A 22685-nucleotide genomic window follows, 5' to 3' on the forward strand; every position below is an offset into this window, starting at 1 on the left:
GTTAAACTGCAGAATCAACCATTGTTTTCGGTTACAGCCTATAAATACTGTAGAAAGTGTCAGCAGTGAGGTTGTGATGACAGAACACAACCAGACGTGGAAAAGTTCAATCTGTGAAACGTTTCTTCTCAGCTTCACAGATTTTCTTTACATGCATAACGCTTTAAAACGATTATGAAGCTGTTTTCAAAACAAATGTTTATTGTAATATTAAAATTTGGAATTTGGTGCTCGAGTACTTGAATTCCCATTCCTTTAAAACGTAATGCATTCATGTAGGATCATTTAATAGCAGTTTATCTGCACATTTTAGACACAGTGATAAATAATAGGAAGCTTTTTTGGTTAATTATTAGTTTGTCAACGTAACATTATTTTCCTATTTAGAACCTGTTCCACCTTTGAAGACGACAGCATAAAGTTTTAGTGGTCCTTAGGAAAAGTCACTACCATGACTGGTTGCTCAGTTTACCAGCTGAGTCATTAATGTTCTGAGGCCTAACCTCTTTGTTTACTCATAGGATCAGAGTAGTGATGCGTAAACTAAGCTCCGCCTCTATTTTTTTTCTTTTCTTCTCTGATCTCCACGCGTGTGAACGCCGGGTCTGAAGAGGTCTATGCAGCAAAAACCTCACTCTCCAAAAATAGTTCAATCTTTTCTGATGGAAATGAGAAACTGCGGCTGAAAGTGGGCTTTGAACTCATTATTGGCTGAATTTAAGCTCCGCCTCCTGATTCCAAAGAGCTGTTTTTAATACCTCATCTGAGGTGGCCCCCCCCAGAGGGCCAGGAGAGGAAAGTATGGGCATCTTTGTCCGGCGACCCGATGGATGGATGGATGGATGGATATTCCGGTAAGATCAGGGAACTATAATCAGTTATTCCTTTCAGATGATTGAATACTGTTCAGACCAACCAAAAATAAAATAAAGATCAAACACAATGTGAAAATTTCTTGTATATTTTTAGTCATGTTTCTGGGAAAATCTGATCCTTTCATGCTTAAAATTCTCCACTTTCCCAAATGAACAGTTGTGTTCTACATCTGTCATGTAAAAATATGTAGGCTGCTGTTGAGGAAATGTATAAACGTTCAAATTTGAGTCAAATCCATATGCATCTACAAAACACAGTCATGAATCACAGGTTTGCCGACTCTTTCTTATGAATAGAATAGAATATTTTTATTTCTATAACACTCTTCACTGAGAGAATCACAAAGCACTTTACAAAAGACAGCATAAAATAAAAACCAAGCAGAGGTAGTAAAAGCCAATAATGTCAAAAGGTGAAATAGTAAAACAAATAAAAACATTGGAGTCGATCTGATGAAGCGACAACAGAAGGGACCAAAAATGAGGAAGGAGAGATCTCCAGTGTTCATGAAAGGCTTAAGAGACGTTTGGGAGACCCCAAGGACCCGGGTTAAAACGAACATGCAACGGTGTTTAGATGTTTCAGAAATGTAAAACGTAGTTTTGTCTCTTCTGAATGAAAGGAATTGCACACCTGTTTGCAAGTAAACCTTTATGGATAAAGTTTAGAGTCTTATTAAACCCGGAGATGAATGCAGGGAAGCAGACGGTTTGGACGCATCAAGAGGATGTTGGTGAAATGATGCTGAGGACTCAACATCATGACGATGTTTTTCAGTGCCCTAAAGGCAGTGGCTGAATGGATTAGCCACTGAAAAAGACAGGTCTTCTTCTCTCCTGAGGATTTCCTCTTTTGGCCTGGATCCTCGTGGTGACCCTCCGTGTTCTCAGCCTCATTGATGTATTTCTAAAGCACCTTCCACCAACATCCAAGGAGACCCAAAGTGCCAAACCAAACATTCAAGAATCTAAAGCATAAAACCAAACTAAACATCGTAGAGACATAAATAGAATACAATTAAAAGCAAATAGAAAAGAACAAAAATCATGAAACCAATAAAAGAGATTGAAAGCAGGGCAGGGCTGATGCCACCAATCGTTTAGTCTGGACAACAACGTTCTGTAGATGTTTTACATTTTTGTTCTGAGGATCCATTCGTTTATCACAGAAAAGGTTTTGACTTTCGTGCGTACGTGGCTTCTTCCTGTTTAAATTGCCCTCAATAGAACTTCTAACAAACGGTCAGGGTTCATAATAAAATCAGAACATTCCACAGAGACTGATGGAACAAAATCGAGAGAAGTTCAAGTTTTCCTGCCACAACGAACCACACGTCGCTTCCAAACGACACATTTCTGCATCAAAACAAATTTATTTATCCGCAGATTCCAAAGCAAGGATGTACCAAAAGGTGCAGTTCCTCAAATGAGCACTAGATGCACTTTTGTTTAGATTTAGCTCATGGAAGCATCCGGAACATTCTGGTAGGTGGACGGTTCCCCAGATGTTTTGCTCTTTTTAGATTCTTTTACAGCCGGGGAAGTAGTACAGAAGTCACTATGACGCCGTTTCTCCACCATGCAGGTTTTGGTGCTACGCCGGAGCCAGAGCCTGGCGGGGCTAGTTTTTCAGGTCTCCCTCGCCAAAGCAGCAGCTCAGAACTGTTCCGGCTCTTTTCTGGGTCGCCGGGAAGAACCGCTTCGCTCTAGATGGTTGGGGACGATACCATGAAGTGTCTCTGCTGGGCTGTAATAATAATGGACTCTGACCGAGCATTTCTATCTCTTCCTCCAAGCAAATTTCAGTTGCATAGACAGACATTTTGGACCTAACACCCACTTTGTCCCTGAAAAACGAGTTCTTCAGCACCAGTTTGTCTGCAGGGCATCAGCAGAACCGGAGGCCGAGGCCTTTTCAAATTTTAAAAGGAAAAAAAAAACTAGAATCAATGATATTTTAGAAAAATGTGTTTTTCTGCTCTAAACAAACACCACCATGAACGGTTCTGATGATAAAACCGGACCAGTACCAAGGCTGCCCTCCTCTATGCACCAACACCTTGGAATTGTGTCCAGCAGCAGTAACGCTACAGCGTGGCGTTCTTTGTCTGACCCAGCAGGCAGTGGCGGCGTCTTTCACACGCGTTCCTCAGCTCCTCATTTCTTCTTGCGCCTCTGTTTCTGGCTGCTTTTCTCCTCTGCCAGCTTCCCGTCAGGTCCGAACAGCAGCGTGAACTCTGCTGCGCTCAAGTCGCCCTCCTCATCCCTCAGCTCCGAGAGGACTTCCTGGTACAGAACTCCCAGTCTGTGCTTCATCTGCTGCAAACGCCGCAGAGCGTCACGGTTTTCTCTGAGCAGCGTTGAATGGCGGCGCCTCAGAGCCGAAACGTCTTCCTCTAGTCCCAGAAGGATGTCGTGTTTCCGTCTCCTGCAGTTCTGAGCAGCAATCTTGTTCTTGCCACGCCGCCGAATGTTCTTGACGAGAGTCAGCTGCTCCTCGCTGAGCTGGCAGTCGCTCAGCATCTCGTTGAACTGGTCGACTGGCAGGTTGACCATGAGCTCGGTGGAGAACGGGATCTTCAGGGAGTGCACTCGCTCGAGTTCGCTCCGGCTCCACAGTCTGGCCTCTGAGAAGCGATGGGAAGAGGAGCGGCCGTGACGCCTGGCGCTCCCGCTCCTCGGAGCAGAACTGGTCTTTCTGGGATGCATCTGGTTGTACGTGTGATCGTGGCCAACGTGCTCCAGCCAGGAGGGGAAGCCATGAAACTCTTTGTGATCCTCAGTGATGACGGGGAGTTGCTTACCATACCCCGGAGACCCTCCAACCGCTCCCTCCTCTTCCTGTTTTATGGTGACTTCCCCTTCTGAGTCCAAGCTTCCCTCGCTGCGACCCTCATCCTCAGAGAATACAGTCCTGTCTGAAGATGTGCAGGACATCGGGGTGCTTGATGAGGAGGAGGAGTAGCTGGAGGAGCCACTAAAAGCACCTGAAGACGCAGGACTGGGGCTGCAGTCCAAGGACAGACCAGAGTCCGACTCAACCTCTTCAGCATCTAGGAAGAAACAAATGAAGGTCATGACAGCTTCAACTCTGAGGGAGAAGCTTCTGGTTTCTCTTTAGTTTAATTACCTTCTTGGATTCCCATGTGGTCTTCCTCTTCTTCCTCTCGCTGGGTCACGTCACGGTAAAAGCCTTTTTCCAGCTTGGCTGCCGGCTTTGAGCCAAATCCTTCTTCCAGATCCAAGTCCAACAGATTCATGTCGTCTAGAAGGGTGGCATCTCCCAGCAGTTCTGTCAGAAGGCTTGGCAGATCCTCCTCCTCCTCCTCCTGGCCCAGCAGAACGTCACTGGAAGAAGATTCCAGACATTCTTGGGACATCATCCCATCTGAAGCCTGGGTGAAGCTGGGAGGTGTCGGGTCAACGCCAAAGGCTTCAGGTTCATCTTCAAGGAGAGGATGTTCCGGTAACAGACCGAAGTTTAAGGTAGTGGAGATGTCGTTTAAACTCTCAAGGAAATCTTTGAAAGGATCTTCGGTGGGCAGGTCTGAGGAGTTTAGACTGAGAGGCAGAGGATCCAAACCGAAGTTTGTGGTCGGCGCTGAAGTGTGATCGTCCAGCTCTGTGCTGGGAGTCAGGGGAAGCAGGACCGCTTCTGGCTGGACCCGAGACCCCAACAAGTCTGAAAAAGAAGAAGGGAAGAACTTCAAAAACACTGTGAGGACCACGTCTGTGACAGCTCTGTCTCCAGATTCATGTTGCAGTTCCAAAAACCGCCATTAGAGGCAGAAAATAGCCATTTTCCATCGACTCTTGGGTCTGTGTGAGACAGAGGAGCTCACCACCATGAGGTGATCCGTTCAGAGAGACTCTTTCCAAATCTGTGCCCTGCAGAGACAAAAAAACTCATCAGTACACCTGCTGAACGTTCTATTGGATACCTGGTTCCGTTCGTTCCTGAGCCACCTCTCACCTCGTCCTCCAGGAGGAACGACACATCCTGCCAGAGAAGCTCCAGGTCCTCGGCTGTGGGGGGAAGGCCCGGGGGGATGACGGGGGGCCGCAGAAGCCGAGGATTTGAGCTCGGAACTCCTGAGGCGACACTTCCACCCTTAAGATCACAAAAAATGCAGAGATGTTGAGAACAGTAAGAAGCCGTAGAACCACGGAGAACCGGCAGTTTCTCCAACAAACTTCTGACTGGTGTGGAGCAAGAGGACTACAATCAGCCGAGCAGAACCGCTTCTGCTTTCAAACTCATGCCGGGGTTGAATTACCACGGAAATGTGCAGCGGACATGAATTCATTTTATACCAACACAGTGGAGGAAAGAAGTATTTGATCCCTTTGCTGGTTTTACGGGTTTGTCCACTTGAAAAGAAACTGACATTCTGTCATCCCGACAGTCGGTTCATTTAAAGAGTGAGATAGAAAATCAAGAAATATACATTTATTTGAATTTCATTGAGGGAAATAATTATTTGAACCCTCTTGTCAGAAAGACTCAGTAGTTTGTGGCTAAACCCTCAGATCAGAGGTGTCTTGATCAGGTTTCTGCACAGATCAGGAGGAATTCTGCTCCACTCTTCTTTACAAATGACGTCTAAATCATTCAGTTTTGGTTACTGTTGCTTAGCAACGCTGAGCTTCAGCTCTCTCCAGAGACTGAATGGACCGTTCCGTGACTCTGATCTGCTTCTTCTTCAGCCGGTCCTTGGTCGTCTTGGCTGAAGGTTTTGGGTCATGATCCTGTTGGGAGACCCGTCCACCCCCCCTTTTGAAGGAGGTTCTCCCTCAGGATTTGATGGTACATGGCTCCGCCCATCCTCCCATCCACACGGTGCAGGAAAACACTCCCCAACCATAATGTTTCCACCTCCATGCCTGACAGTGGGGATGGTGTTCTTGGGGTCATTGGCAGCAAACACAACGGGTTGAGTTGATGCCAAAGAGCTCCATGTGGGTCTGATGTGACCACAGCACCGTTTCTCAGGAAGGTGTTCAGACTTCAGGCGGTCCTGCTGCACGTGTCTTCCGAACCACAGGGACTTTGAGAGCTCTGATAGATGTGGAACCCTTGCGGCGTAAAGCATCACCAGTGGTTTTCTTGGTGACTGTGGTTCCAGCTGCTGTGAGATCATCCACTAACTCCTGCCGTGTTTCTTTAGACCCATTTCTGTTCTCATGATCACAGAAACCCGACCAGGTCAAATCTGGTTTGGAGTCCCAGACTTGCAGGTGGATTGATGGTCACAGTCTTGTATTTAGTCGGAACTGCACCAACAGTTCTCCCCTTTATATCAGGTTTTCAGGATTTTCTATCTCTTCAGGTTTCTGAGCGTTTCTGCTGCTAAAATGATGAGTCATCTGTTTTCTCATCAGCCGCTTTGAACCTAAACCCTCAACATAGGAAACTTTGTTTTTCATCTACACACAAACCTAGAGATGTGGAAGGAATGTCACAGCCTTCGGTACATTTGTAGCTCTGATCTGGGAGTAATTGCAGTTTTGTGTGTGTCAGGCGATTGGTGCGTACTCTTCAAAGATTTGTTTTCAGTCATAAACCCCTGTAGCTTTATTTATTAAATTGGGTTTATTTGTTTTTAAAATACGGTAATTAGATTCTACGACGGAGTATTAGGGCCACCAAAAAAAAAAAAGTAAAATTATGAGTTTTTATCTCGTAAATTTATGAGATAAAACTCGTAAATTTATGAGAAACAAACTCGTAAATTTACGATATTAAGTGGAAGTGAGCATGCAGAGCAGCAGGTGAACGCCGCGCAGCAGCAGAGCAGACCAACTAAACTCAGTTGAACAGGTGATCTGAATGAGCTTCAACGTTCCAAATATCTGGAAGCTCATTTGTTTGATTTACAATTTATTAAAGTTTTATTTTTTGATGGTTGGTTTGCAGGATCCCTGCAGCCCGATGAAGCCATCGGTTTCTCTGCAGCTTTCCACTTCAATCCTTTCTTCCTCCAGATCTCTACGTTTGTGTGAGGCTTTCCGTCTGAGGAGGAGCACTTTTTGCCTTTTTCAACATTCTAATGCTAATATAATAGACTATTTTCATTCATCTTTGTTGTTTGATGATATAACGGTACGTTTACTTCCGCATTGGTGTTTGGATCTGATGACAGGTTCATGACGTAAGGTGACAGATGAACTTCAGGGTTTGTGAATGAAAAGGAGAATAAAGGCTGCAACGATCCTCTGCACCAAAACGTTTCTCTGAGCTCCTTATTTTACAGATGAAACTCCGCTTTACTGACACTGAACCTCGTAAAGCCGCCTCTACTGACAATAATCTGATTTTGAGTCGCCAAAGGTTCAGAATCTCTTTGTTTTAAACCTATAATAATCCGAAAATAAAGCTTCACAAAAGGCTCCACATCTTTCATCTTCAAGCGATGCTCCAATAAACGGACAACTTCTGTGTTTTCTCCTTGTTAATCTATGACTTTTTTCTCGTAAATTTACGAGAAAAAAACTTGTAAATTTACGAGATAAAATGTCGTAATTTTACTTTTTTTTTTTTTTTTTTGGTGGCCCTAATACTCCGTCGTAAGATTCTGATCCTTCAAACATCTTTTATTTATCAAAGCCCTTCTCTGTGGTATTTTTTATTTCTTTTTCGGCTCCTTTCCCTTCTGCGGTGTCCATCGTTGTGTTCCTTCCTGAGTTCGTTCAGCACCAGGGGTTTGAACGGGTCACAAATCCCGTCAGAGATTGAGTTTTCAGCTTCTCCGTGAAAGTGTTTGTTTGTGTTGACCTGCAGTCGCAGTAAACACAGTGGTTGCAAAACTCTGAGGAGTGAATGTGTGTCGGACGGAGCACCACAGCACGGCGGTCCGGTTTCAAAACAGCCCAGCCGGTCATGCGGCGCTCCGGCATGTTTGACATTTAAGACGTGAGGCGGTGCTGACAAACGGATGAAGCAACTGGCATCTCTGGTTGTGTAACAGTGAAGCGGCGTGGCCACTGTGCACACACACACACACATCAGTAATACAACTCTGGTCCTCGGCCTGTACAGGTCCCAAACATGAGAACTTTCCACACACAGATGCAGCTTCGGTTTGAGGAAGATGAGATCGGGAGCCGGTTTGACATCGCTCACATTTTAAATTTGATTCAGAGTCTTCAGTTTATCAGGCGAAAACCCAAACTAGCAGAGCCTGTTGGTAACCAATGGCAACAGCTGCTCCTAATGGAGGAATTGCAACAGCCTCTTCCTGGTCTCCTCCTGCTGTTCCTGCAGAGTTCCCATCATGCAGCTGTTGGTGATCCTTCAGGAAGCTCCCTGACCTGAATGTTTGCAGCCTGAACACCGGATCCCTGAGGGGAGGGGTCAGGAGGACGTCTGCAGCTGTTTCCTGCTGACTCCGCCTCTCACGTGACCTCACGCTCGCTCAGTGTGACCATCATCATTACCGTCCCTAAAGGCCCAGAGCGCTTTACAGCCCCAGTCCCATCCACAGCGATGGCTGACGAAAACCAGCGCCAACCTGTAACCACTAGGAGCAATGAACGGTTCAGTGCCTTGCTCAAGGACACGTCAACAGGACGGGAACCAAATCTGAGGTTGGCTGCTCTAAAACAAAATAATGACTAGGATCTGCATTTCCAAAAGAAAATGTGGGTTGAAAGGTATGAAAATGAAACTTTTAGGGTAATAATTGGCACCAAAAGAAAAAATGTAAATAAAGAAATGGTCAAAGTTGACCATGAATAAAGTGAAAACAGCACAATAACAAAAAAGATGTTTGTGAAAATTGCTGGAACCAGCGAGCTTCTGCACCAAGGATTCCCCATGCATTTCAATGGAGGCAAAAATCCTGGAATATCTGGAAAAGTTGAAGGATTTGAAGGAGCAGAAGTCTCACAGGAGCGTCTATATTTACTCTTTTTCAAATAAATCTGCAGTAGAAAGCAGCGTGCAGCCTCTCTCATGGATCCGGCTGCAGGTTTTCATGTCCAAACTTCTCCTTAAATGGAAACGACAGATTCAGGGTTTGTGTGACGACCCACAAAAGGAGCATTTGGAGACCCGCTCCAATGTGCTCAGGAGTCAAGGTGGAATCCTGCTGAAGTTATTGGTCGTGGACCATAACGTCACGTCCACACGAGATGCCGCTCTCCTCAGGCTGCAGCTCTGTAACCTCCACTGAAACACTGAGGACGCTTTCACCAACATGTCTGCGGATTAAACGGAAGATCTTTGATGGAAGGAAAACATTCACCACTGAGCCGTTCAGTGGATCAGACTCCGATTCTGGAGTCTTCTCTGACAATCACACGGGACGAGAAGTGATGAAAGGTTGATCTAGGAATCCACTTTTTATCCTTAAACGTTACTGAAAATACTTCTGTACAAAAAGAAAAAACGTGCACATGGCAAACTCTCAGCTTTTTTAGGGAAAAAAGGAGCTGCTCGGTTTGTGATTTAAAAAAGAAAAACTCAGAGACTCTACGGCAAAAAGCAGAGAAAGACTGATCTACAAGGAAAAGTGGGAGGAGCCTCAGCTCCTCCTTCTCTCCCATTGGTCGTCACACAGCAGAAATATTTGCACACAAAGCAGCCTGCCGTACCTCCTCATCCTCCTCTTCCTCAGGGTCAGCTGCTCGAGGCTCCACAGGCAGGCCGCTCCACTCGCGCTGCACCTGAGCCGGTCTCTCCAGCGGCTCCTGCTGCACCAGCCACGTCTCCAGCACAGCATCGGGAACCTGCAGATTGACATAGATTGTTTTTACATAAAATGCAAGACAAAAAATACCCCCAAAAACTAAGAAAAGCCTTCAGTGACGGAGGCTTCAGCATCGGCGGCCTCGTACCTGCAGCCGGTGCAGAGAGTGGACCTGCTTGTGCAGACGTGGGGCAGTGAGGAGCTCCTGCAGGTCCACAGATTTGGGGTACAGACCCCCCCGGCGGTCGTAAGCCTTCATAGGAGCAAAGCTGGCGTCGAGCCAGAGGGGAGACAGGTAAGACTCCAGATCCACGTCCACTCCGAGTCCACTGAGGCTCAGCAGGACCGCCATCTGGACCAGGCCCTCCGTGAAGAGCTTCTTCAGGTGCAGCATCTCCTGCAGGAGCTCAGAGGGGCGGCTGTGTCAGCGGACGAGGAGGAGATGCTGCCAAACACAAAACCAGAACAACGTGAGCGCAGCTGCTGCTTCGGAGCACCGCTGCTGCTTCGGAGCAGAGCTGCTGCTTCGGAGCAGAGCTGCTGCTTTAGAGAGAGGGAATGGAGATACAAGAAAACGAATGAATCAGGTTTCTATAAACTGATTCTCCTGAAAATGTCATCAAAACTGGTAAACAGAAGAAAAACAACAGTTTCTGCTTCGCTGTGTGAGAACAGCTTGTGATCCGGTTCTGTCCCGTCTTTGCTGCTTACTTTCTGCTGTAACCCTGCGCTGGGGGGGAGGTTTGAAGAGTCCTAACCTGAAACCGATCAGGCAGAGCTGCCCTGCAGGCTCAGACCTCAGCATTTCCTTGACCCCGTTCTAGAAAAAACCTGGTCCCCCTGCTCCTGTTACTCTGATGTAACTGCCAGTGTGTGCTGTACGCTGCAGCTGGGCACGCCTCGCTCCTTCAGAGTTCATGTTTGACGCCATGGCAACAGCAGAAGCGGCTGAAACCGCCAAACCCGGGCACAGCCTGCGAGTACGAGGAGACTTCCTTTGGTCAACAATCAGGGCAGAAGACCATGATGCTGCTTTAATCACAGCACAACTCCCACATGTCAATCATCCAGATGGGATGGAAAGTTATCCGTTTGGACCAAAGCTGTGGTTGATTCTGCCGTTTCAGAACGAATCCTTCATATGAACCAGGACACCTTTTACACCAATGGGTGGACGTATTTGTTCATGTTTGTTCAAAGGGGAAGCATGTTTCCGTGGAGACCCCCCCCCTCCCCGTGATGAAGGGGGAGTGGGGGAATAATCGCGCAGATATTTAGATCCCACTTCAGTCATCTGTTGATCTGTTCTCAAAGCGTTCCCAGAGGTCTTTTCATTATCCAAAGACCTGTGTTGTTTTCTGGGACATAGTTTCTGCAGAGCGGCAGGAATTCACCCCTGAGTTGCAGGTGGTGGAGTAAGCCCACCCCCACTTCCCATCATCCCTCCTATCATCCTTTATTTTACTCCTCCAAACAAGCATACATGCGATTTTGGCTGTTTACCTGAATCAGAACGTCCGAGTCAGCTGGCGAGCAGAAAGCGGTCAGAGAGAGAACGGGTGGACCAGTCGGGGGGGGGGGGATAGTGAACCAAATCTATCAGCCGGTTCTCCTGTAAGACGTTAGTGAAGAACAAAATGAAAGTGAGTCCACCGACGCAGACCATGAAGACCTTCCCACTTGAAGCTGCAGCGGCACAAACTTTGCCTTTTCATCATGAATCAGAGGTTTAGATCACGTCTCATGAATTCACTCACAGTCCAAAACACAAGTGAAGACAGTGGAAGAAGGTCAAAGTTTTAAAAATAGACTCTTATTGTGAAAGTTTCACAACCATCTCAGCTCAGAGCACCCCCCCCCCCCCCTTTTGAAATTATAAGTGATTACATTAATAAAAACTTGTGGTTCAGTGAAAGTATAACTTAAGGACTTCTGTTAATAGATCAGGTCTTGATTTGGTTTGAATTCTGACGTAACCGATCAAAACAAACTCGTAAAAGCCCCTTCTGCCTCCCTGGACCCGGACTAAATTTAGCCCGGCTCATTCCAGACTCACCACGGGCGCTGGGAAGGTCCGGTCCGGTTCTCGTTCGGCTCTGGGTTCTCATCTGACCCGCTCCGGCGGCTCAAATCTCTTTAAACCACTACGACCCACTGTGACGTCACAGCTCCTCCCCGAGCTGGGGGTGTGTGGGGTGGAGCCTCCGTCCGTCACGTGATCCTGATCCAACCGGAGGCTGGAGCGTGAAACACGAGTGTAAACAAACAGCTGCTAATGGGATGAAAGAGTCTGATCAGAGAAACCGGAACTCTGAGGAACAGCTCACCCGGAACCGGCTCGGACCGACCAGAACCTCACCGGTGCAGGTGGACCTCTGTCCCGCAGGTAGAACATCTGAAGAGCTCGCCTGAAAGCGACAGCTGCTGACGTCACACCGACGGGAACGTGAGGTCCTGTAAGGAGGGGAACTTTTTAGCTGGATGGATTGAAATTCATTTGGAATAAAAGCAAATATTGACGATTATTGAAGAAACAGACTCATATTTAAAGACCCATTCCAATAAAAAAACTGTTTTGAACATCTTTATGTGGTATTTTTCTTATCATGGAGGCTATATGTTAAAAAAAAAGAAAGAAATTACATTTCTGATGGTGTGTAACAACAATTCAATCCATCGTAATGTGTGGTTGTTGATCTGATCCAAATCGCTTTGAACGATCCGGATCTCTGACCCAAAAGTGGATCCAGATTCTCTGACCTAAAGTGGATCCAGATCCTCTAACCTAAAGTGGATCCAGATCCTCTGACCTAAAGTGGATCCAGATCCTCTTCATCCAAACTTCCAGACAGAAATTCCTGCTACTGAACAGTTTTCCAGATTCTTGGATTTCTTCCAGATCATCAAGTTAAATGAAATCTGTGTCCAAACCAACAAGTAAACTAGAATGAATGTCAAATCCATTCACATGGTAGTTTCCTAAAGTTCACCACTGTTGTTTTTCCACATCCAAAGAATCCAAAGGGAACATTCTTAGAACATTCTAGACTCTGGATGGTCACATGACTTTAGTCAAAGTCTGTCCACACATTGGACTGGAATGATGGACTGATCCGTGTTCATGACATCACATGTGTGTTTGCTCGGTTTTGCCTCACAGTCAAATAAACCTACAGTACATCAATCCAGATGGTATTTTCCAGGATGGATCATAATTGATGTATTTTCCAACGGTTCAGGTCAATCCTATGGATGGATGGATCTGGTTGGATGATGGGAATATCAATCAATTTATCCGTGAAGTTGTTGATTGGTTACTTTAGACGTTTTGGGTCAAATGATCCGTCCGCAGACCCTGAACTCAACAGTGAGTTTACATCTGGAGACTGTAATGACGCAAGAATGACCCCCCCCCCCCCCCCCCCCATTCAATAGGAACGTTTCAAAGAGGTTTAAACTTTGACATGTTTGATTTAAAACAAACATTTATGACACATAACTGCTAAAGCCTAAATTCCTGGAACGTCGCGGAGCATCACCTGGTTTTTGTTTTAACTGCGTGGAATTGTGGATTTATGCATCTTTATTTAATCTTTTGTCATAGAAACTAAACAAATGTTCATTTATTTAAGTTTATGCATTAAAAAAAACACACTTGCCACTTTTAATTGAGTATTTTGGACAGAATCAGGACTAAAATATATGGTGTAGTGCTAAAAAGATGAATGTCAGGCACAGCTGCATCAGTTTTAAAGATAAATGATTGTAGAAAAAAGCCCCCAAAGGCCCCAGACTGCTAGATGTTTAACGTTCAGGATCTTTGACAGGAGAGAATGTCAGAATCGTGTTGTTTGGAGTCGTTTTGGTCAGAATTCCTCTCATTTGTGGGACAGAAGCAACACCGCCCCCACCTGAGAGGCTGAAGCTTCACTGCTGGTGTGTGATCTCCTCTGAAGCCCGGATGGGGGGGTCAAATTAGGATCAGCTTCAAGTCAAAGAAAGACCAGACTGTGAATTTGGAAAAAAAACAAAACACACATTCTATGTCTGAAAAAAGAACATTTGAAGAGTTTTAACTTTAAAGGAATTATGAAAAATGTGAAAAAAGTTGATTCCATTTGAAACGTTAAAAACTTAAAACCTAAAACTGGGCCCAAATGAAAATTCCCGTTTCTCTGTTTTTTCTTCTTTCCTCCTTCGCTTTCAGTCTTCTGTTGACAGTTTCAGACTTTTCAGGTTTTCTCTGCGGAGCCAAACGTTCAAATCTTTGGCTTCTGGGAATCGAGTCAAATTTACTTTTTTTTATTATTATTATTTGGACTAATTTAAGATTGAACTACAATTGATTTTTTCAAACTTCCAATAATATCTTCAAAAAACTGTTTCTAATTTAGTGGATTTAGACTTTAAGCTGGTCCTAACTCGACCCCCCCACCGCGACCCCCCCGTTCCCTCCATGTGGATGTTTGGGTGGAGGAATGAGCGAGTGGACTTCTGAGGCGTGTGACGTTTCCAGAGGAAGCCATGGATTTGGAACAGGAAACATTCATGCCTTTATTTCATGCATGGATAAATGACCCACACGCGCGGCACGGTTCACGCGCGGCACGGTTCACGCGTGTTCACGTGTTTTTCTTTGGTCCCTCTGGTCTTCCTGATCCTCTGGAAAACTGCGCTCCTCAATTTGGAAAAGAATTCCGAACAGAGACACAGAAAATCCACACTGAAGACCAGAACTGGCCAACAAAGTAAATGTACTTGGAAAATTACTTTTACTTTAGTAAATTTAAATAAATCTATCAATGACTGAACCAACAGCATAAGTTATTTATTTGTTCTGCAGAAATAAAAAATTAAAAGTATTTTTCTGTCTTTAACGTTCATATTTTTCTAAAGCTGTACTCATAAACTTTAAAAAAAATGTAGAATTTTCTATTTTTTTTCCATAGTGCTTTAAAAGTTTCCTGTCATCGACCAAGGAAGGAAATATGTATTTTGGCTCCTTTATTATTTGATTTAGAATTGTATAAAATGTCATTTCTGCTTATTGTTTATGCAGCTCGATACATATCTATAAAAACACAGTGAAACCAAAATTACTGCGACTTTTGCCAAATATACTTCATGGTTTTCCAGTGCTGACAAACTCATAAAAACACCAATAATACGTTTTCCTTGCTTTTTAATTATAGTTCAGAATAAATCCAAACTTTCTTTCACACAGAAGTCAGACGTTCAGACGTTTTTTTTGTCACATTGTACGGTTAAAATCATGAAATTATGTGAATTTATTGGTAATAGAAACGATAATTTCGCTTGTTTTGCTTTTGTTTCAGATCAACATATTTCAGGTGATTTAAAAAAATGATTTCCTCCTTTACTAAACCCATCTGACAGAAAATCCACTTTTCTTCTAATTAAGACGTTTCTAAAACCTTTGATGAAATCCACAAATAGATCAATTTAGTTATGATTTGGTACTTTTTCGCTCTCAATAATGTTACTTTAAGATGCAGAATTTGACATGAGTGTTCAGGAAAAAAGCTCCTTCTTTACCCACCGCCTCAAATTGGATTTAACACAGTGCAACTGTATTATAAAGAATTAATTTACAACAAATCAAGTAGTTATTAAAACAAAGAACAATCACTTAAATATTCTCTGGGCCTCCATAAAAGAAGAAAAATAAACAAATAAATGAGACTGATGTAAAAACAAGTCATTCAAACATGAGAATTCAATCATTTACGAGGATAAAGACGTAAATTTATGCTTTTAAATGTCACAATTTTACAGGAAATAAGTTGAGCTGTTTTGAAAATAAAATCTTACATTTGATTTGATTTTGGCATATTTTAATCGTTGATTGTAGATATTAAGAAAAAATCACACAGATTTATCCAACTTATTACAGAAACAATAAAATTCATTGAAGCTTTTTTAAATGTTTCGACATACATTTTAACATTCATTATTATTAATTTATTGCAGATGATGTTCATCCCATTGAACGTAATTTTCATAAAATAAAAACTTTATTTTCCTTTTTAAAATCATAATTTCACAACTTTATTTTATTTTATGGTTGCCGTCAAAACCCATGGAGTTTTGAAAAATTAGCAAAACTTTTCCGGCCGAAAACAGCCAATTTGGGGGGGAAAGCCCTTCTACTGCCCCTAGTGGAATGATGATGAACTACAGGACAGAAAACATGGACCCAGTTCAATACAGTAGGTTTCTAGGGAAAGTTTAGATTATGTAAATGACACCAGAGTCTCAGAAATGTCCGTATCAAATATGATACAATGGGTAATATGGAGTTAACTCCTCTACATCTGTCTTCAGATGGGTTTTTTTTTTTATTTAGCATTTATTTACCCAGGAAATGTCTCATTGAAATCTCTTTTTCAAGGAAGTCCTGGCCAGGGGGAAACAATAAATTACATTTACAATAAAAATGTAATCATTTAAAACGTAAAATGAACAAAAATGAGAGCTTGTGTGAAACAGGTACAGTTAAAAGTGACTTTCTCCTCCAATCTCAGCCTGGATTTAAAGATATTCAGAGGAATTAGTTTTTCTAATTTCCATCTTTTTTGTAGAGCCTTCCATTGCCTTCCTTGCCAATGCTTCAAGTCTTGTTGTGTGTCAGCCTTTAATGTCACTCTAAACAGAACAAACCTTGCATCCCTCCACTGTTGTCCACGCTTTGGACATGCCTGTGCAGTGTTGGGATGTCAAAGAAATAAAATGAAAAGTTCACTGAATGCAAAATTCAATTCATTCACTTATTTCAGGATAAAACTGTGTTTGCAATTCAAGGAGTAGAACCAAAAACGAGTTTGAAACATGAGACAGAATGTATTCAAATCAAAGCTTTAGATGTTATAAACATCGGAAAAAAAGGAGGAAATCATTTCAGAACTTAGCCTCTGTCTCAAACTAAAGAAAATATACAAACGTGTGAAATACAAAGAGTAAAAACTACAGAAAGGACTTGTTCTGGTCTAAATATAAAAGCTTTCTGGCAAAAGTTCAGCCCTGAAAACGGGCTTTGAGTTCAGTCCGTTTGTCTCTGCATCTCCTTCCAACATCTTTCTGGGGATGTTTACAGTTTTTCTCCTCAGAAATGGATCTCAAGCCGTGATGTCAGCAGCTCCTCGCTGAGCGCCAGCTCATCATCTGGGTCAGAACCTCAAACGGGGCTGAAGGACGATGGGTCCTTCAGCGGCTCCTCTGAGCGGACCAAAACCGGGAAACGGATCAACTCAAATCTGATCCAACGCCGGCAGACATCTGCCTCGTCTGCCTGAATGTGGCGTCCGAGACCCGCTTTCACGGGAAAACCTGCAGAGCGTCTGCCAGCACTGAAGGGCTTTAGAACAGAATCCGCGTCATGACGGAGAGAAATGAATGGAGTGTTCAGGAACCACAGAATCCCTGAACCTTTTGACTGGGATCCACAATTTGATTCAACATCCATTTATCTAGGAAACTTCAAAAAACACACAACTAGTAATAAAAAGGCAGACAAAGGTGAAGCTTTCGCAAAATGAGGCTTTCTGACATAAAAAACTAAGTCAAAGCAGCTTTTTGCCTGAAAAGACCCACATCAATTCAGATGCAGCAGAGATCAGCTTCCTATGGAATGAAGCAGAGAGGAGAGTCCATAACTGTGCATCACGGAACCCGTCAGAACCGATCAAAGAAGGTGGGCATAAGGCGTGCTTATCACGCTTAGGTTTCCCGAGTGAGAAGCTTACACAGACATAGCCAATCATTGTACCAATGAAAGGCAAGAGCTAGGCCTGCAGGATACATCGCTAATTTAGCTGTGCAATACGCATGTCGCAAAAGTCTGCAAAAACTGCGATCAACGGTTCCCTTAAATACGCTAAAACAATCATATGGCAGCTTGAAGTATTTGACGAATTAAATCAATTCCTTTATGGATTTGACCAATCGGATGAATTCCTTTACATCACTGACCAATCAGACGAATCTTCTCCTCTGTAGACGAGGGTCATTTGGATTATAATTTAAGTTATTTTGACTCTTATTTACATTAAACTGTTGCAGTGACATGGAAATGATGGATTTAGTTATATCATCGTTGCAATATTGATCACTAATATCGCGATTTGTCCTCGTATCGTGCAGCCACCTTTCCACCCCAAAACCACACAGCAACACTTCCACACATCCTCTAAACTCAACATTTGTTCTGAAATCTACTTTTTTTCTCTCTAGCATTCCTGAAAAAGCAGAAAGAATGAAACCGGGACTGCAAACATCAACTGGAGCAGTGAATCCCCAACAGTAGTTTGATTCCGGGACAGGAGAAAGTCCCGTTTCCGATGTCCGTCCTGTTTTACTGTAGCTGACGGTCCCTCCCTTTCACTTGCCCCCTCCCCTCTAGGACCCCGCCTCCTGCTCCTGTCCCAGCGCCTCCAGCAGAAGTCCCATGGGTGTCCTCTTCAGGCCGATGCTCTCCAGCTTGTTCTCCAGCTTGTTCTTCAGGCTGCGCAGCCTCACCGACGCATGGATGCAGACGGCTGTGAACGATGCAGACGCTCGCTCAGCAAAACCAGACATTCATGCAGAAAACACGCAGAACAATTAAAAATCCTTTTTCTAATTGTCATCAGTTCACAGACAGGTGAAAACAGAACTCCTCTGCTTTAACCGGCCTCCATCACTCTCAGAGAAACGCGTTCTTTTTCCATTTCAATTACCTTTTAGGGCAGCAGGGATGCTGCTTTTTGAGAGTTTTTCAACCACTAAGAATCCTTTCAGATCTGGAGATACGGCAGAGAAACAAAAAAAAGCCACTAGAACCCAGCAGGTCCACTTCTGCTGCTGTCAGAACTTTACTGAGGCTGAGAGCTGAGAGCGCTGCCAACCAGAGCAGCTAAACCCCTTTCAGTCTGGATCAACAGAACGACACAGGGGCTGCAAACCCTTAAGTCCCACTCCCATCATCTTCTCATCTAGTTTTTTTTTTCTCACCCTGATGACCCCGTTTTTAGCCAAAATCCAAAAAACTGTGTCGTTTTTTAGGATATAGTTTCTGCAGAGCGGCAGAAGTTCATCAGAAATTTGCCTCTGAGTTGTGCACTATAAGGCAGACCGTCAATGAATGGTCTGTTTTCAAACTTATGTCATTTCTAAGCTGCACTACGTTGCATTTAGTGTCAGTCAGACTTTATTAACTGAGTTCATTCTAGAACTTATTTGTATCATGCTACACGTGAGCTGCGTTAGCGTGTTCACAATAACACGCAGTCTTCTTTGGAACTCGTTAAAAAAAAACATAAAATAAAATAAAAACAGGCATTTTGACAGAGCGCTGTGTCCAAATACAATCATGTCTATAAACACAACCAGAATTAATCCACACATAAGAAACTCTGGACTGTAAAACTCACCATTGTTTTTTAAAAATAGTGCAGAAAATATGGCAGAAATGCCGTTTTTAATCTTAAGTTAGTCTGAAGCTTCGGACGATTCATGGTGCCACGTCATGCGTTAATTCCTGATAAAGCACACTTCAAAGGCCTTTAACCCGCTTATACCATGGTCACTCACAAAAGAAATAAATATTAACCAGTTATAGTCCTTAAGTCTTGTTATTTTTCCGGCTTGGATCGCTTTGTTTTTACAAAAAGAGGACTATTTGTTACGTGGTGCGGTCAAAATTCTGCGATATAAAGCGATATATCTATACTGATGGTCACGATGAGTTAAAGAGAGAAAGTTCACCTCTTACCGCTTGTTTCTGTCCAGATGATGAAGCTAAAGGTTGTTTTAACAAAGCCAGCGCAGGGATACAGAACATTTAAGCTATGTGACCGGAACTACTTTTTTGGGTGTGCTTCATCTCTGTGCATTGTCACTTTTTTTTCCATGTCTATTGAACCTTTTTCAAATTAACAGACGTACAGAGAGTATAATGAGATGCATTATCACTGTTTAATGCACACCCAGCAGCCAATCAGAATGGAGTATTCACCTACCATGGGATGCATTTTCTTTATACATGTCCTCCATCAACAGAAAAAACCCACAAGAACATGTTAAAAGCACCATTTTCATGAGAGTTTGCTTCTGTCAGCAGTTTAGGGGAACTTTATGCCCATATTTGAGTCGGTTGAATCAGTGGCCGGCGACTAGTTAGACCAGAACTCACAGGTCCAAGCGGCTTCACCGTCACGTCTCTTCAGGTCTCTGTGGAGATGCAGTGTCTCTTGTTGTCCCTCACTCTCTCTCTCTCTCTCTGTCTGGAGGATCTGAGTCCGTACGCAGCAGCAAAGACAGAACCGGCGGATCAGAACCAGAAATTTGGTACAATAGTATCCAGGGTTTTGTAGCGACGATTTTTTCTTGTATCTCCAGCAGGATAATGCAAAAAAAACCACAGAGGGCACCTTTTATTACACGCCAAAAAGGGCAGGTGCTCAGGCACCCCTGGGGGGCTGTGTGTGCACGTACGTGCCCGACCGCGGGTTTGTTATGAGTGTAGACTCCAACGTTCCTGACTTACTCAGTACGGGGAACGCAATCCCAAACAGGAAGACCGCCACTCCTCCAAGCGCCAACATGAACAGGTAGGTGGCCAGAAGGACGGCCGTCACAGACACGTAGGGGTGGTTTCTACGGAAACGGCGGACAGTCGCTTGGTTTTCTGCAGCAAACACAAAGCCCAAAAACGCTATGGAGACCACCGTCACCCCAACAAACATCTGGAACGGCTGGAAGTACCTGAAAGCACAAACAGAGTCCTGCATGTCAACGTGAACCCATGTGACTGGCGGGAAAATTCTGCGTCCTGCAGACGGAATGAGGGTTTGGCGAGAATGCAGCTCCAGCTCCTTCAGGTCTGCACGTCCACCTCTGCTCGAGCAGAGGCTGCATCTCACGCCACGCAGTTTGAAAGATGTTTTCACGAGAAGCTTTAAAGTCCCACTCCCATCATCTTTTGATCCTTTTCCAAAGCCTTCCCGGAGGTCTTTTATTTATGCTCAAATCTAAGTGTTGTGGGTGGGACTGTTGGTGCAGTGTAGCCCCCCCCTCACTTCCCATCATCCATCTGTATACATTACACTCTCTCCCTCTAGCTTACAGCCCCTCCCATCCCCAACATAACATTACTGGTGCAACAAAAATGGCAGCATCATCAGATCCATCCATCCGTCCAGTTTAGATCCAGATTCCAGCTCAGACCAGGAAAACAAAGACATTCATGGATCTGTTGGTCTGCAGGTGGAGGATCAGAAAGGGGCGGAGCTTGGAGACTTTTCGTTTGCTCCTGATTTATATCAATTTGAATCCAGAAATACTCAGAAAATGAATTTTATGCTGAATTTTCTTACTAAATGACCTCCATTATCAGGGAAAACGCCACAAGAACAAAAGACCAAAAACACTATTTTCTTCAGAGTGGGACTTTAAAATGGAACCAAGTCGACTGTTTTATTTCACCTTCTGCTTTGCCTGCATGAATGAGAATCTATACAGTCATTAAATATCCTTAGATTATGTTTAATTGTGGTTCTAGTTTATTAAAATCCTGAAATCTTCTATCTGTGGGGGGTGGGGCTTCAGCCCCCGTACAGCTGTGAACCGCCCCCGCTCTGAAGCAGATAGGCACGCGCTTCCTAAGATCTGGCCGGGGGTGTGAGCACAGCAGCTGTATGCGCGTGACCGCAGACTCACCCCACGATGAGCAGCAGCACGAGCGCGCTCAGCAGGTAGTTGGTCTGGTAGTACAGCAGGTTGTTGATCATGCGGTGGTTCCAGCGGTCCAGGTCCCGCACGTCCGGCACCGCGAAGCGGGCCGAGCACAGCAGGAAATCGTCCAGGCTGCGCAGGGGAGGGGGCTGCACGCCGGCCATCTTCACAGATTCTGAAAAACTCACTTTCCCGGGATGCCGCGCGGCGACGAAGAACGTGGCATCTCCCCCTCCCCTTTCGTCTTCCAACAGGAAATGGCTCCCAGAGGCCGAAATCTCAAAGACTTCCACAGAGAAAGGGCAGCTGTTACTCAGTCACTCTATTGGTCGGAAAAAACATTCTTGACCTAAAACCATTTTCTTTAGCAAGTTCTGAAAAATCCCCAAAATTTTAAAAATATGCAAGTAATCCAACTTATTCATTCATCATCATCATCTTCATCCATTGTTCCTTTTTGGGGTCTTGGGGCTGCTGGAGCCTATCCCGTCCACTTATGGGCGAAGGCAGTGGACACCCTGAACAGGTCGCCAGTCTGTCGTAGGGCCACAATCACACACCCATTCACATCTATGGACAATTTAGAGTTGCCAATTAACCTATGACGCATGTTCGTAATGAGCTCGTATTTATCAGGCGAGAACTGCAGAGCTGATAGCAGGAGGAGACACGCGGGGCGGCTTCAATAAACACTCCGATCTTCTGCCGGGAACTTGACGTACCGCGGGGCAGAGACCAACTCGCTGATGACAGACAGAGAGTTCGCGCCAGCGTTGCCAGATAGAGTCACAGGTTTCCAGTCGAAAAGTCATCTGAAAACCGCCAGACCCAGCCAAAAACCGCCCAACACAGCTTTTGTTGATGTTTTTTTTTCATACTGGACTGATAAAATAAAAGATTTTTCTAAATAAAAGATAGTTCAGACTAATAATAAAATGTGTACAATATTTAATGTTTCTTCAGCGGAGCGCCTTCTTCCATTCATTTTCTTAACCCGCTCTATCCCCGCTATAACCTGCGTCCAGCTCTTTCATCCTTGTGCTGCGCTGGAGCGCCCCGACTATTGTATTTAGCGCTCTCTGTGTAGAACACACTGAGGAGCGCGGGGGAAACCAACTCTCAGCTACAGAGGATGTGAACAGGTGAACAGGTAGAGAGGAAAAGCAGGTAGAGAGGCAGGGGAGGGGCTTTGGCTTCAAACTCTGTCAGAGAGATGCAAACACGGGCGTCAGATTCAGACGCAGCTTTCCCTGCGGGAGTTGAAGCAGAGACTTTCTCTGGGATGATTTTATAAACTCACACATGGAAACATGATTACCAAGTAGAACTCTTCAAAATAATAAACCTGATCTCTCCACATTCTCAGTGTCTACCATGCATCGATAAACAC

At 44.4% G+C, this 22685-nt stretch overlaps 2 protein-coding genes across 5 annotated transcripts; both read right to left on the reverse strand.

Moving 5' to 3' along the window:
- Positions 1-948: 948 nt before the first annotated feature.
- Positions 949-12123, reverse strand: LOC101171008 (nuclear factor erythroid 2-related factor 1). 3 transcript variants are annotated; one of them, XM_020705543.2, is made up of 9 exons: positions 11893-12123; positions 11622-11802; positions 11069-11177; positions 9714-10010; positions 9471-9605; positions 4849-4986; positions 4718-4763; positions 4006-4557; positions 949-3928 (listed from the first exon to the last, which is right to left on the reverse strand). In XM_020705543.2, exons 4-9 carry the CDS (start codon positions 9957-9959, stop codon positions 3033-3035), a joined length of 2013 nt encoding a protein of 670 aa, XP_020561202.1. In that variant the 5' UTR covers positions 9960-10010; positions 11069-11177; positions 11622-11802; positions 11893-12123; the 3' UTR covers positions 949-3032. The 3 variants fall into 3 exon arrangements, with proteins under 3 accessions (XP_020561202.1, XP_020561204.1, XP_020561203.1); XM_020705545.2 differs by having other exon boundaries at positions 9738-10010; positions 11622-12123; XM_020705544.2 differs by lacking the exons at positions 11069-11177; positions 11622-11802; positions 11893-12123 and adding an exon at positions 10277-10968.
- A 2607-nt stretch (positions 12124-14730) lies between these two features.
- praf2 (PRA1 domain family member 2) lies at positions 14731-21489 on the reverse strand. Of its 2 annotated transcripts, none has more exons than XM_004071883.4 (3): positions 21281-21488; positions 20109-20326; positions 14731-18120 (listed from the first exon to the last, which is right to left on the reverse strand). In XM_004071883.4, exons 1-3 carry the CDS (start codon positions 21457-21459, stop codon positions 17981-17983), a joined length of 537 nt encoding a protein of 178 aa, XP_004071931.1. In that variant the 5' UTR covers positions 21460-21488; the 3' UTR covers positions 14731-17980. The 2 variants fall into 2 exon arrangements, 1 of the variants encoding a protein (XP_004071931.1); XR_002290760.2 differs by having other exon boundaries at positions 18018-18120; positions 19755-20326; positions 21281-21489.
- Between the last annotated feature and the right edge of the window lie 1196 nt (positions 21490-22685).

This window comes from Oryzias latipes, chromosome 8, assembly GCF_002234675.1.
Source record: "Oryzias latipes chromosome 8, ASM223467v1".
NCBI classification, from domain to species: Eukaryota; Metazoa; Chordata; class Actinopteri; order Beloniformes; family Adrianichthyidae; genus Oryzias; species Oryzias latipes.

Excerpts from the sequence above, each read along its gene's own strand:
- praf2 (XM_004071883.4), bottom strand. The coding sequence starts at position 21,459 with ATGGCCGGCGTGCAGCCCCCTCCCCTGCGCAGCCTGGACGATTTCCTG. Across the intron at positions 20,327-21,280 it reads GTGCTGCTGCTCATCGTGGG|GTACTTCCAGCCGTTCCAGA; the intron begins GTGAGTCTGCGG and ends TTGTGCTTTCAG. Across the intron at positions 18,121-20,108 it reads GATTGCGTTCCCCGTACTGA|CCGTCTGCATCCATGCGTCG; the intron begins GTAAGTCAGGAA and ends CATCGTTCACAG.
- LOC101171008 (XM_020705543.2), bottom strand. The coding sequence starts at position 9,959 with ATGCTGCACCTGAAGAAGCTCTTCACGGAGGGCCTGGTCCAGATGGCG. Across the intron at positions 9,606-9,713 it reads ACTCTCTGCACCGGCTGCAG|GTTCCCGATGCTGTGCTGGA; the intron begins GTACGAGGCCGC and ends GTCAATCTGCAG. Across the intron at positions 3,929-4,005 it reads CCACATGGGAATCCAAGAAG|ATGCTGAAGAGGTTGAGTCG; the intron begins GTAATTAAACTA and ends GTTTCTTCCTAG.